This window comes from Clinocottus analis, unplaced genomic scaffold (assembly GCF_023055335.1).
Source record: "Clinocottus analis isolate CAN_PGR_092001 unplaced genomic scaffold, fCliAna1.0.p SCAF_26, whole genome shotgun sequence".
In the NCBI taxonomy this organism is placed as follows: domain Eukaryota; kingdom Metazoa; phylum Chordata; class Actinopteri; order Perciformes; family Cottidae; genus Clinocottus; species Clinocottus analis.
In genome coordinates, this window is record NW_027175998.1 from 1,771,138 (window position 1) to 1,785,358 (window position 14,221).

At 47.1% G+C, this 14,221-nt stretch overlaps 1 protein-coding gene across 3 annotated transcripts in view; it reads left to right on the top strand.

Moving 5' to 3' along the window:
* The window catches only part of LOC137794976 (septin-9-like), a 94,313-nt gene that overhangs the window by 14,217 nt on the left and 65,875 nt on the right, over positions 1–14,221 (top strand). The window contains exon 1 of one of the 3 annotated variants that reach the window (XM_068592173.1): positions 488–582. The exons of 1 other annotated variant lie outside the window; for it this stretch is intronic. In XM_068592173.1, the coding sequence (XP_068448274.1) occupies positions 561–582 (22 nt within the window). In that variant the 5' untranslated portion in view covers positions 488–560. Of the gene's footprint in view, positions 1–487; positions 583–7,131; positions 7,203–14,221 lie in introns of those variants that run through there. One more of the 3 variants, XM_068592171.1, reaches the window with a different exon arrangement.

Here is a 14,221-nt window from a genome sequence, read left to right on the forward strand (position 1 = left end):
GGACTGAGTTTATTTTCAGATTAGGACTTTTGGTCAAGGTTTTTAAAACATTTTGTGCACAGGAGACTAATTCAGCATCAAGGACATCATGAGTAACATATTGGAGAAAAAAAGATAAAAAGTGTCAGCTTGTGTGTTTTTGGGATAAAAAACCCTGCATTATGTCAGTGTGTGCGTGCGTGTGTGTGTGTGCGTGCGCGTGTGTCTGTGTGTGTTTGTGTGTGTCTGCGCGTGTAGGACAGAACGAGAGCTATGAGAGAGCGACGGCCAAGAAAGCAACTCCATATGACTCGCACATGGCGGCGGACGTCTGCTCCGCTCACTTGTTATCCTGACAGACTGAAGACATTAAAGCTTGGAGGAAGTAAGAGCAAGGGAGACGGGGCGGGGAGGAGCGGCGAGGGAGGGATGAAGGAGGGCTTGAAAGAGGGGGACAGGGTGACTAAGTCAGGAGAAAGGGGAAGTCTTCATGAAGACGAAGAAAAAAAGGCTGAAGGGAAGGAAGCAGGGGAGAGAAAAAGGAGAGGTTACATGTGGCTATTTGAGGCAGCCGTTGAGTTATGGAGAGAGACAGAATAGCTGGTAAGTTGTGGCTTTTTCCAACTTATTTCGATACTTTGACGCCGAGAAGGCTTTATATTTGGGAGGGACTGTGTCTTGCTCTTTTCTTTGTCAGACTGCAGAGGAAGCGGTCCGCTCCAAGCCACCCTGCATGTGCTTTCTTTACAGTTGTGTTGGGAGACGTCTGTCAGTCTGTGTGTGTGTGTGTGTGTGTGTCTATCTTATTCCTCTTATAAATAAGTTGTCTCCCATTCTCCCTGAGTGGACAGCCACAGCTTAGCTCGCGGAGCAGCACAGTGAGTAAACCTCATGTGACAGGCTGTCAGAGGCGACTTCCCAGAATCAGGAAGCGTAATCTCCCAGCGCAAAGTGGCTGCCGCGTCGTAAATTGGCAGCCTCGGGTTCAGATCCCCGACCGAACAGCTGACCCCCCCACCCGCTCCCCCCTTCCCACCGCGTATACACAGCCACGCGATCCCACTATAAGACTATAAAGTTAAATCTTCGAGCCGTCGTCACATGATGATGCATTTTTAAGCCGAGCAGTCAGATTAATTCTGATTGACACAGATGGTTTATTTCAGGTCAGTGGGAGTGGAAGCAGAGCTCACATGTCAGCTAATATTGTTTTTGACAGACAGCAGACTCTTTTGAGGAATGCTCAGCATGCATCAGAGTCTGTGTACCGTCTGTGTCTTCTGGCATGCACTTCTCCACGGAGATCCTTCCTGCTTCCTCTAATCAGTCGCCCTCTTATTGATTACATTTGCTAAGTGCTCCTGGAGATTCAGAGGAGCTCCTGCTCGGGCCCATATGTGTTCAGTCGGCGCCGAGAGGATAAAAGTAATCTGGCACTCACGGTGATTAAGGCCGGACATCAAGATGATCGACGCTGCGCCAACGAGCCTTTAATTTGACCGTTAATAAGATGGCTGAGTCCAGCGAGCCCTGTGATGCGCGCGGACATGCCGTGCACCTGTTTGTGTTGCCACTGGGGGGCAGTGTTGTCATTGTTGTCCACTTTTGGTGCAGCCACCGTTCCCCCCCCCCCCCCCTGTGAAGGTCTGTGAAATGTTCCATCTGGATGATTTCGCAGACAGAAGGGATTTTTTGATATTTTTCTTTTTCATGGGAGGCGGAGAAGTGTAGTGTAGACTGACTCCGGAGGGGGGCGAGGAGCGTGATGGAAGAGAGGTGAGGTGGTGGAGCATTAGGTCAGGCAACCCCCCCATTCCTCCCCTTCTCCTCCCTCGCCCCTTCCTTTTCAGTTAAGGAAGTCCGGCATGGGCCGAGCTACTTCCTGATTTTCGTCCTGCAGCTGTGTGGTTCTGTTCGTCGCCCCGTCGCCTCCGCTATAGCTAGTTTAAAAAGTGCGGTGCGCAGGTGAGCATCCTCGTCCCTCCGCCGCGCGCTCGTGCCTCAAACAATACGTTCGGTGTGACACGTCTGCAAATGATGGCCACATTGTCGACGCACCGCCGTGGAAAGACAACAAAGGGGAAAGGAAAACAATGGGTTCCGTCTGGAAATGAGAGAAGCGAGATGTTGTGTCATGTCGCTTCATGCTCTGCCAATTAAACAGGAAGAAAATCACGGGCTTGTGTGTGTGACACTAATTGCAGTATTTGCACGGCCTGTTTCGCATCAAACCACAATAAAAGATTCGGTAGTTTGAGTTGAGGACACATCTGTCAGCTCCCTTAGGGAAACAAGTCAATCAAAAAGGATGTGTTTGTTAACATGAAGCGGTCGAGGCCAGGAGCCATACTTTTTGACTAATGCGCTTAATATTGTGTTTCATTATGTATCACTGGTTCTAGTAAGGGGTTGACATCTGACTTATGTTGGCTGCTCGTGCTCTCCATGTCCAGTGCAGATGTACGTGAACAAGCTCTGGTGAAATTATGTTCAATGTTACTTCTGAATCGGCTTTTTTAATTTAACGGTACTTTCATGGTATGCGAGCTCTCTCTCTCTCTCTCTCTTTCTCTTTTTCCCTATCGTGTTTTTCCTTCTTTTCCCACGGGAATCCGCGGTTACAGCGGGGCTGATGTCTCCACCCAGCGACCTGCATGCCCTCAAGCTAAAACACACGTGCTCGGATGCCCCGCCCACTCACACTAACCCGTGGGGGTAAAAGGGACTCAAGGAAATCACCCATCTCACCATGTTCCATAAATGAAGTGCGCAGGATATCCTTTATGAGTGAACGCCCCGTGGTCCTCCTCCCACCACCCAGCCCGTATCTCACCTCATATTGTTCCTCCGATTATTGTTTCACAATGATAAGTGAGGGCGGCCGTGAAAACAGCCAGCGACGGGGAGTTCAGGGCTCTGACTGCACCTTCAGTCCGCCCGAGGGAGGATTTTGTGACGGGCGGAATGAATCAACATGATGGAGGCGCGGGGTCGCGCCATGGGCGGCGTCACGGACATACATCCTCATCCGAAGCTCTTTCAGGTGATTGTTTACGCGCAGCTGTGTTGGTGGTCAGCAAGGTGCGGAGAGGCTAAAGAGTGAGTCCAAAAGGCCAGCTGAGTGCTGGGGGACTTGTATTTCCTGCACCTTTCATGCCTCAAGACCTTTTTATGTCCATTTTTATGGTATTATCGCCGTAAAAAAAGTTTGATGGATCCATTTTTGGAAGGCATTTACGTAATTTCACGCAAAAGATGCATTCTTTTGACATACAATACATACAATTACCTAGCCAGCATTTACCTCACTATATAGATTTGTGTGAAGAGCCTCATCTCTACACGTATGACCTCTCACAATCAAACCGACGTGTGTCAGCGCTCGCTTCACAGTGGCACTGCTCTGCAGGTGAGCCATCGCATCACTCTCAGGGTTCCAAACCGGACCTTCCTGAAGGGTTGAGGTTCTACCCAGAACCATGAGTCTCCAAAGAACTGTTTTTTGAAGAAAGGGATTTTTTTAAGGCTTCCATTAATACCCCTTTTTAGAAGAAAGAGTTCTGCGAAGCATGGGTGTTAAAACAGTCTCGCCCGCCCCTCGACCTCACCCAACATCCGTGATGGAGAACGATGATTGTTGTGGGTTGTTCTGCACCACATGAACTTCGTTTGAGATTAATCCCTTGGAAGTCAAATTAAATATAGATAGAACACTCTGGGTGGGTTCTTCAAAGCATCCATAGAAGGTGGAAAGTGTTCTTAGAACGCCATAAAAGGTGGAACCTTTCATAGATTGGTCTTGGTGCAACCCTTCAAGCTGTTTTATTTTTTTTAGGTAGAACCCTCTAAACCAGAAACCATTAACAGTTCTCCAATGAGAACCAATTTTCCAAAGTCAAAGAACCCTATATAAGTTGAATTTAGCACCTTCATATCTCGCAGTGCACAGATTAATCGGACTCTCGGGTGTTTGCTCGCACCAGGATAGCACAGACTCCACAGATCCCTGATACATGACGGCGGAGGATGAGGCTGACAATTCCCAGCACAGCAAGTCAAATCCAAGAATTAAACCACTGCAGCGATATTGCTGCCAGCGTAAGTAGTCCACACAGCTATTAGGCCAATTTAAAGAGCTTACTGTGAAAAAGTAGAGGGTAATAGTTTTTCCAAACAACTGTCGTATTAATAAAAGCATGTCAGGCATAGATTGAATTGAGTTTAAGTAAGGCCTCATGTGCTACTCTCAATGAACTACCCTCGGCCTCCCTCGGCCTCCCTGTTCTGCCGTCAGACTACATACTGCTTGTAACGTCCCTTTTATTCTTTCTTTGTATATCTGCAGCGGTTCCACAGCCCCGTTTAATTGCTCAATATTTCTGCAGTGACAGCGTATTATTCGGGCTCTGCTACAACACATTAGTTCACTCCGCTAACACACACAGAGGTGTCATTTTTCCCCCCCTTCTTAGATATGTAGGTCAAACTGATCATCTATAAAAAGGTGTCATTTAAATAAACGCTGTAACCGCACACATGAGCGCATTTTGGCCAAACAAGCAGCATTTAAATAGAGAGGTTTGTTTTGTGCAACTTCCTGCCAAGAAATGTTTGTGGTCGCGCTGGATTCCTGTTTGTCGAAGAACTGACCGAGAATCTTAGGTACCCAGTAATGTACACAGCAATGTCTCCTGTGTGAACTTCATATTGACATACGAAAGCAAAGTCATATGTGCAATAAACAATAAACAGCAATCACAGAGTGACGCATTGAACGACGTCGGAGCGATTTATCCGGTGAAAGACGGAAAGAAAAGAATTTAACAAGCTGCGAAGTGAACAATAAACCTCGCAGAGACGTGTCATCGTGAATCACCCAATCTGACGACCTCGTTGATGAAATTGCATCGGAAACAACAGCTTGAGTATTCGCTAATAGATTACACACGACTAACGAGCTCCACCACAAGCACACCTCCGTCATATGAGGCTGAAGGACTCTGGTGAGGCAGAGTGATCCTCCTATGCAAAGGCCCCTGTGTTTACGCTGCTATTTAAGGGGCACCGAGACACACAAACGCACCCGCGTCCACAGTCGCAGTCAAGTAACCACATGTGCACATGCATGTGTGCTCAAGTAATGCTACTTACAGTGCAAACACACACACACACACATACACACACACATACACGCGCACTTCTCCAGATGTTGTTTTGGAGCCTTTTCCTCATTCTGTCGCTCAGCTTCGCCTCGCAGCCAGCGGCCCACTAGTGTGTAGACATGTTTAGATAAATACACAGGGAGGTGGGCGAGGTGTGTGTTTTGGTCTAATTGAGTACTACAGAGGCTTGTGGCATATGGTTTCCAGCTGCAGAGAAGCCACACACTTTGTTACCTATAGCACAATATCTATATATATAGATATATCCATATATCTATATATATGTATATATAGATATATGGGCTGATACATTATGTGACAGCGCACCAACTAACACGCGCCTGTTCATTTTTACACACTTGTCAAGGTGCGGCGTAAACACGCACGGACTCATTAGCTATAAAAGCCCACACACAGCGGTCAGGGTGTGTGATGCGGAGCATGTGCCCTCGTACAACACGCGCGCACTCAAAGCTTAACTGCACAGCAGAGGACAACAAGCGTCTCAGGGGACAGATAGTCTACCCCGTAAAGCTCTGTGATGGATACATTTAGGATGGAGTGAATGCAAATAGTGAGCGCGTGTGCGCCGCACTCTGTTCCTTCTCCTCAGACGCCTTGGTGGCGTTTGTTGTATGAAATAACCAGACTGCGGCGTTAACCCACAGTGTTATTCTCTGTTAGCATCGACCTCTCGGGTGTTAGGGTTAGGGGCCGCTGGGTGGGCTTGGCATCGCGTTAGTGCCCCTTAGAATGGAGCTTTTCATTCAAGCGGGATATTCCCCGACTGCTCACATGGCTGTAAAAGCGCCAGGCACTGGTGCTGCACCTTTTTGCATCTCACCAAGGGTGAAATACTTAACGTGAGCTTCCTGTGGCCCTCGCTTTAGTTTTTTACGTTTCCTTCGAGGGCTGATTGTGGACTATTCTATTCACTCTTACGACCTTCACCATCAGTGTGCGAAATGGTGAGGCAGACGTGGAATCAAGGACAATTCATCACAAATCTCATCGGCAGTCACGTCTGGGCTCCGAACAGGAAGCTGTGAAACGCCGCTCACTCATGACCAATCAGTCGTTGCAGCGATAGCGTCACTGCTCGTTCCTGTGGGAGATCCACGGACAAGAAACCCAGAAGCACGTCCCACAGGGAGACCGTGGATGCGGTTAAATGAATGCATTACAGCAACTTCGACATTTCATCGCTTTCATCAACAGTGTTGCTCCGTCGCAGGTCAGCTGTGTCCACCGGGCTCCAATTCCCATGATGCTCCTGATAATGCGACATCACCGAGGGCGGGTTGGTGCGCGAAGCGACCCTCCGATTGCCCCGAGGCGCCGTCGTATACATCGCTAATGTCAACTTTCTCCGGAAAGTCTCTCAGGTCACCGGAAAAGCAGCCGCCGGAGAAGTGGACCGCACTTTAATTAACATGTCAGCCGCTTTGCGGAGGTTGTTTACTCAAAAGGCTGAAGCCTCAAACTCTCACTTAAACTGCACTCCCACCGCGGCTGTGACAAGAGTGAGACGGGGCCTCCCTCCCTCGCGAGGGCCGTTTGAAGAGCCACAGCTGTACCGGAGGATCCTGTCTGATTGCAGGTTAACTGGGCTGAAGGGACCGTGTGACGTATTGTCCACTTTCACCGTCTGAAATCAGACCCGAGAGCCACTTAGGTCGAAAGAAAAGGGGGATGACGGGGTTTGTTGTCTGCGTGAATGCCTGCGCGTGCATGTATAAGCGTGCTGGGACACACACAGACACACACACATACTCACTCACACACAGGACACGAGGGAGAAGGGGGAGTGTGTTTCTAGCTGCAGGGAGGGGAGGAGAAGGGAGGAGGCTTGCCTTTTTTCGCACTCTCTGAAGTCTGAATGCAGCGATATAGTAAAGTTAGTGGGCAGTCAGAGAGAATAAGCTGTGAGCCCGGATTCTCTTTCTCATTCACTCTATTTCGGAATTTTTCTTCAGCACTTTTTGTGAAATTTCATGCCTGAAAAGATGTCCGATTCTGGAGTCAATCCACACTTGGAGGGGATTATTTCAGATTTTGAAGGTTTGTAGTTTCTTCTCTGCTCTTCTTCCACTTTTTGAAATTTTTTTTTACATTATTGTTGTGAGTTTGTAGTGAGCAGCAACATCTGCCAGAAGTTTGCGAATAGTATTAATATTGAACAATATCTTTCCACTTTGTGTGCGTGTGCCTGTGTCGCATGTGTGCTTGTTACATTCAAAACAGGGTGTTAAGCAGACGCTAGCCAAGTCCCTGTAGCCTTCAGTCTGCTCTTGATTATCCACAAGTTACGTCAATAATAGAAACAAACACAGCACTGACACCAAACTATTCCAGCACCGGAAAGCCTTCAGCAGAAAGCACTACGAGGGAGACAGTGGAAACCTCAGCGTTAAGAGCTAACATCTGTCTCACCTCCCCGTACAACATTCACAACTGTGTCTCTTTTTTTGTTGGCTAAGGCGGTGTGGAGCTGGCATTTATTCCCTTTGTCCTCCTCTTCCTCTTCCTTCCCCTCTTCCTTCCTGTTCCTCCTCCGGTCAAACTGCGTCCCCCTCCAGCTGGTCTTTGGCCCGGTGCTCACTGTGGGATGTGATGGACATCAGAAAGAGTCTAAATCGTCATCGGTATCCCGATGACTGGACGTACTCTTGAGGCCACACTTGACCAGTTCAGGGAGCACATCATCTGTCCAACAACCTGTTGCTTCATGTGATAATCAGTTGACCGCGTTCAGTGAATTCATCTGCGTGGCCGTCGTCCTTGTTTCATGTCTTACTGACACGCAAAGCATCGATGAGCCAAAATAAATCTGGCTGGGTTTTTCAATGCTACAAAATTGACTTGAAAAACCCTTTTAATTAAAAAGACGTAGGCGTGTCAGTTTGCTTCTCCTTATTTTGTTCGAGGCTCGACTCTTCCATCGGATTATGATGATCAGACAAAGGTGTTCAGATTGTTTTTAATGTGACAGTTTCAGTAGCTGAGATATGGCCTGAAGAACAAATCCTACACAGACCAGAGATCTCCAGTTACTGAGATCATCTGGTCCTCACCTGTACTTCAATATGAACTGGTGAACTTTCCTGACTATTCACATAGTCATTTAAACTATCAATGTGGATATTTTGATATAAAATCTTAGTTCCCGTGATGCTTGTCGGGCCTCGCCTTCTCTCTTTAATGGTCGTCTTTTGGTCCTTTGAGCGTGGCAGTCTAGAGATGCAATAAACACTTTAGCCTTCAGTTGTTGTCTTACAACAAACCATTCAAACGTCTTCATCTCAAGCACACCCCGGGATGTTCTGGTTTATTTCGTGAGCAGAAAACATGGCTTCATTTTTCAATTGATGATTATATTAGATGGCATGCAGCAATCGTAATCTACACTCTTGGAAATATAAATGATAACCCATCTTTGGTGCAATGGTCCCTCCCAGAATCCTCTCTAGAGATTTTTTTTCAGAAACTATCAAACTTAAAAGAGTGTTTACAAGAACCCGAGAACCCTTTTATATCTCAAGGGTTTCATTTAGAACCCTTTTAAATTCCCTTCTGTATCCAATAGATCTTTCTCTACCATAGCCATAGGCTTGTTTTAACAATTAAGCCTGGGACAAGGGGAACCAAGTTAAATGGCCGGTGCTGATGTGCAACCCAAAACAACCGTGGTTCACAATCACAGTTTTTGTGGTTGTGGCTGGGAGGATCTTTCTACGCCCATGCTTTTCAACAAGAACTCAACAAGTTGGATCAAAAGGGTTCTTAATGGGACCCTTGGTCTCACAAAGAACCCCTGAAAAGGTCTTTCCTCCAGAAAGGGTTCTTCAGAAGTATTAGGTTTTGGGTAGAAGCTCAGCTCTTCTTGCTCCGACCACCTCATTTCTAAGAGTGTATCTCAGTCAGTGGCGGCCAGACATTGTCATATGCTGTGCAAATGGGTTATTACAGGTGTTCAGAATTTATTTGATCTTATTCGGAGTCAATACCAGGTTCCTGGTATATGATCTACACACAGAAAACACCTGCTGTACCGACTTCCTAATAGTGACCATCAAAATCTACCCCACCAGTAGATTATACTGGCGTTTACGCACCATTCCAGTGCTTCCATTCGGAGCAGAGACAGCGATGGAGAGAGGCACAAGGCAAACACTTGACGGAGTAAATCCCCATTTGATCCCAGATCATTATGTTTTCCAGTACATTGCACGGCATCGCACGCTGAGGAGGAAATGGGCACAGAGAGGGAGAGTCAATGTAATTGGTGAGCGCGCTTAAGATGTAATAATGCCTCTTGGATGGACTCGCGTGTGGGACTATTCTGGAAAAGGGATGATAGAAACCACCATAACAACTACACACTGAAACAATATTATGATTTTGTAAAAGGTAGAACATGTATCTGAACGAGTGAGTCACCGTAGACTTAGCCCAGAAAAAGCCCATATTTGTATGCGCACAGAGACTTTGTAGAGTCGTACGCGGGCTCCTGGTGTGGCTGCCAACCCAAACTGAGCCTTGAGTCCAATCCAAGGTATTTTGCACTGATTATCTGCCTTAAGGTGCCACGTTGTTGTGGCACTTGGACACAGACAGGAAATGAGCATTGAAATGGAAGATGTGTGCATGTGTGTGGTACAATTTGTGGACTTGGCAGAAGGGCCAGTGTGGTATTAAGGAGGTTTGTGGGGCTTACGTTCGTAAATACAACCCTTTCCTAGCGGGCCTCAGTGGTCCTGTTTGTTCTAAGTATTTTGAACCAGAAAAAGCATGTACAGCATCGCTGGTATGACTGTGTCAGGCCGGTTGGATTTTTATAGACTGTGTGTCAACACACACACACACACACACACACACACACACACACACACACACACACACACACACACACACACTGACTAACTGAACAGATGTAGAAGCAGGATATAAGCTTGCCCTTTCAGCTGGCATTCTCCTCCCTGTCCGCCATCTATTATGCAATGGCACCCTGAGAGTGTGTGTGTGTGTGTTTAATTGTGTGTGTGTGTGTGTGTGTGTGTGTGTGTGTGTGTGTGTGTGTGTGTGTGTGTGTGCAGAAATCCTCAATCAGGGGTGAAATTGCCTCTGGCTCCTGATAGGGTTCGGATCCTCCTGGTACTTTTGCATAACTAAAGAAAAGATTTTGACCAGCACCAACTTCACCTCTTCCATCTCATGCCCCCCCCCCCCCCCCCTTCCCCTCTTCGCCAAACACTTCCAACACCCCCCCTTCGCAATTCCTTTGTGCCGGGCACAGGGTGTCGGCCGGGCCAGCAAGGAACCACGCAGTAAATCTGAAGCGGTGAGCTGTACCGCTGCCGGTCGGCATCAGTACGTAAACCCAACACCGCGAGTGGGCAGCAAAGGGAAACGAGTGTTTGACAGTGTAGCATTAAGGGTCGGTCTGACCAAGCACAAATACCATAGTGTGGATTTACAGTGCTCGTTGTTTGGCCTTGTCTTGTCAAATAGGATGTTTTTCCTGGTTTGACCACATTGACTTGTATCCTGTGGCTACTGACATCTGATAAACTGCCCTGTGCATAAACTGGTTCATGTAAGTCATGTTTGACAGAGTAAATGTCTTGATTACTTGACTTATTGCTAGAATTACCAGAGCGATTAGGAGTTCAAGGCTGTGTCCAGTACAGTACATGTTTTATTGATGAAACTCCTGGTGTAGAGGGTTTCTTGTTGTTACTGTATGTGCAGAGTTCACCTTCTGACTAAATAATGAAGTTAAAGTATGTGTGTAGTAGACAGAAAAGAGATCCCGGATTACATTGCAAAGTTGGCACAGTGTTCATGTGTTTCACATTAAAAGCCTTCCAGCACTGTCAGTGGCACTTCAGGTGGGAGGCTTTCATTCTGATACATCTGTAGGAAGTGTTCAATATAACATAACGACAGTCATCAGAATGAATGAATCAATAAACAGCATGTGAAAATGACTTTACAGTGATTGAATGCATCTAAATGTAGCTTGTGTTGAGCTCAACTTATTTATTTTTGAACATTGACATCATTGTACAGGACGAATCATTTGTGTTATGATTTTCAATATTGCAAAGTGCAATATAACTTTGCGGTGGCCCGATCAGCGGAGACGTGTGTAAAAGGTATTTATTAAAAAAAAAAATAACTGCAAACTACACGGGTGTGAGTTGTGACCCTCAAACCATCACTTAAAGAAAACACTATCACATGACTTGAATTTGTAACCGGAGTGGAACGTTTACTAATCCTTGTTGACTTTTGTCAGTCCCGTTTTTACCTCGCCATTTCTCACCGTGCAACCTCGTTGCCTCTCTATCTCCTGTCTCTTTTTCCCTCCTCTCCCTCCTGTCTCTTTGTTTGTTTTCCTCCCTCGACTATCTCCTCCAAGCGCATCTGGGCTGAGATGATACTGAATGTTTTGCGCTCGTCGGTCGGGACGTCCTTGAGAGAAAAGTGATGACACCGATGATAAAGAGGCAGCCGAGCCTCACACCTGGGCCGCATTATAGGACACAGGACCATGAACCGAAGCGAGTGTACAGCTGCCTCCATCTTTGTTTTTGTTGCGCCAAACAACCCTGTGCTACATTGTCCCGTGTTGCATTATCTTTCCCACACGGGACGGCGTGAGATACCGGACACCGGGCGCTGATAGGTTGCGGTGGGACGTTGGGAGACGAGGCTCCTGTTAATGAGCTCGCTCCGAGGTGGACTCGACCTCTCGCTTCCAGCTCATAGTCTGGGAATGCTGCTTCACTGGGAACGATACTCCTTCATCCGTCTGTCAGTACCACACGCCTTCCTTCTTCCTCTTAATGCGCCGTGATCCTATGTACTTATGATATTCATGCTCGGAATATCCTGGACGGGAGGTTTAAAAGACATGAAGAAGAAAGACCCAAGGGATGGAAACGAAGCGTGATCTTTGAAAACATGGAGAGTTGAGCAATCATCTGAGTGAGAGATGGCTTGAAGTCCCCCCCCCCCATTTCTCTATATTCCCAGACAACATGAAAGCACAGAAAGATTCAAATTCATCTCTGCTCTTAAATCATGCACACTTGGCTGCACGGTCTCTAAATACAAACAAGCTTGAGAGGAAAGCACTCACGTCCTGTGCTGTGGTCCCGAGCCTGCGGCCGTATAATCACAAAGCAGCCAAGAACAGAAATACTAATCTAAGATCACTTAACAGGTCACTGACAAAACAGCGTCTGGGTTCAGCCGTCTTCTTTGGGCAAACGCGCGCGTGAGTACGGATCCTGATATCCTTCCCATGTTTAGCTTTAGTTCTCACAGCTCTGACACAACGTAACACAAGTGTCAGGAGACGTTAGCGTGCGCACGGGTGTTCCAAAAGTGCTTGAGCCCTCGATAGAGGCCAGAATGAATGCCTCGCTCGTTACACAATGCAGCTTTGAAGGGCGCTTCGCAGCCCTTCAGCTCCCTTATGAAATCTAGTAGACGCGACTTATCGTCCGGCCGGAGTTGAAAGTGGCCGCGGCCTCGGACTCCCGCTCACCGATCGTACAACACGAGGCCGAGGAAAGCGGCGGTACAATGTGATTCGGGCGCCAGTTCACAGATTGAGAGTTTATTACATATCTTTTATTTTAGGGTTGGGGTTAGGGTTAGGGTTAGGGTATCTTTATCAAAGGTTTGTGTGTTAAAGCTGGTGTCTTACTGGACAACGAATTCTTTTCGCATTGGAACTTTAGCGCAGAAAATACATGTTGGTAGTGCGAGAAATTGATTTTCAAAGTCTTTTCTGACCTTTTTTGTGTGCCTAGTGCGGCTCATCTCAAGCGTTGCACACATAATTTAGGTACTTCTTCATGTAAAGCCTTACAGCCTCAGCGACAGCCTCGTATAGTGCAAGAATGCCAAAAGATGAAAGGTAGCTGCGCTTTAAGGCCGACTATATATAGGAAAAGGGTGCATGGCCGGGAAATGTAAGGGTGGGGTTAAGGCGATTTGTAACACAAATCACCATAAACTCCAAGACGTGGGAGCAGATCCGTTTATTCCCGCGGTGAACAAGAATGTCCTTGGTGTGTCCGACTAACAGACTAACACGAAAACAGAATAATACTTTGGCTCCAGTCGGAATTTTTGTTCAGGGGTAAATTGTATCAAATGTCCACCGTGATTGATCGAAGAAGCTTATAGCAGTAAATTATATTAGCTGTGTGTGTGTGTGTGTGTGTGTGTGTTTTATACAGAGTGCAGTGGGGCCCCGGGTCTTCCTTCTTGTGGGTGTAGTCGCTTAAAAATACACAAATACATTTCGTAACACACACTTGCTCTTTTTTTAAATTTGTTTACACATTTTACGAGCACTTTGAACAAAACTACATATAGTTATGATAAAGACGCGTGCACACGCAGACGCATACACACCGCAAACTACAAGCAGATCAAATAATCAGCACTGCATTCCGGGTTGCAGTAAGCAGGAGATGCTCTTAAGGGTGTGCGTGAGCGGGGCCGGCCCAATGAGTGTGTCATTATGATACCAGCTCCTGGCCATTCGCTTGGCACAGCAACTCCGCGATGGGAGTCAAATTCAAGTTGACTTTGAGCCAGTGCACTCTTCCCAGGGCTGATCCCATCCCGCGGTGTCTGCACGGAGCAGTTCTTTTTTTCTCATGTCACAACTAACCGAGGGGAAGGATGGGCCTCTATCTCTGTGCTCGTGTTGCTCATAAACAAGGACGCTTGGCAGGGAACAACGCTCGGCCGATTGCGTGCGTTCTAACATGTCGTGAAGCACTTCCAATGGCTCTGTGTGAAAAACTTGTGAATTTTAGACACACACACACACACACACACACACACACACACACGTGTGTCATGACAAAACAACACATGAATCAACTTAAACATGAAGGCGACTAGTACAGTGAAAGACCTGCTGCTGGTGAGGGGGATGTAATGAAGTCAGATAAGTATGGCCTAACGGCTGGTGCATGCTGTGTCCTTTGTGTTGCCAAACAAAATTGCCTCATAACTCCGCCCTCAAACCTCAGGCGCTGTAGTACTGT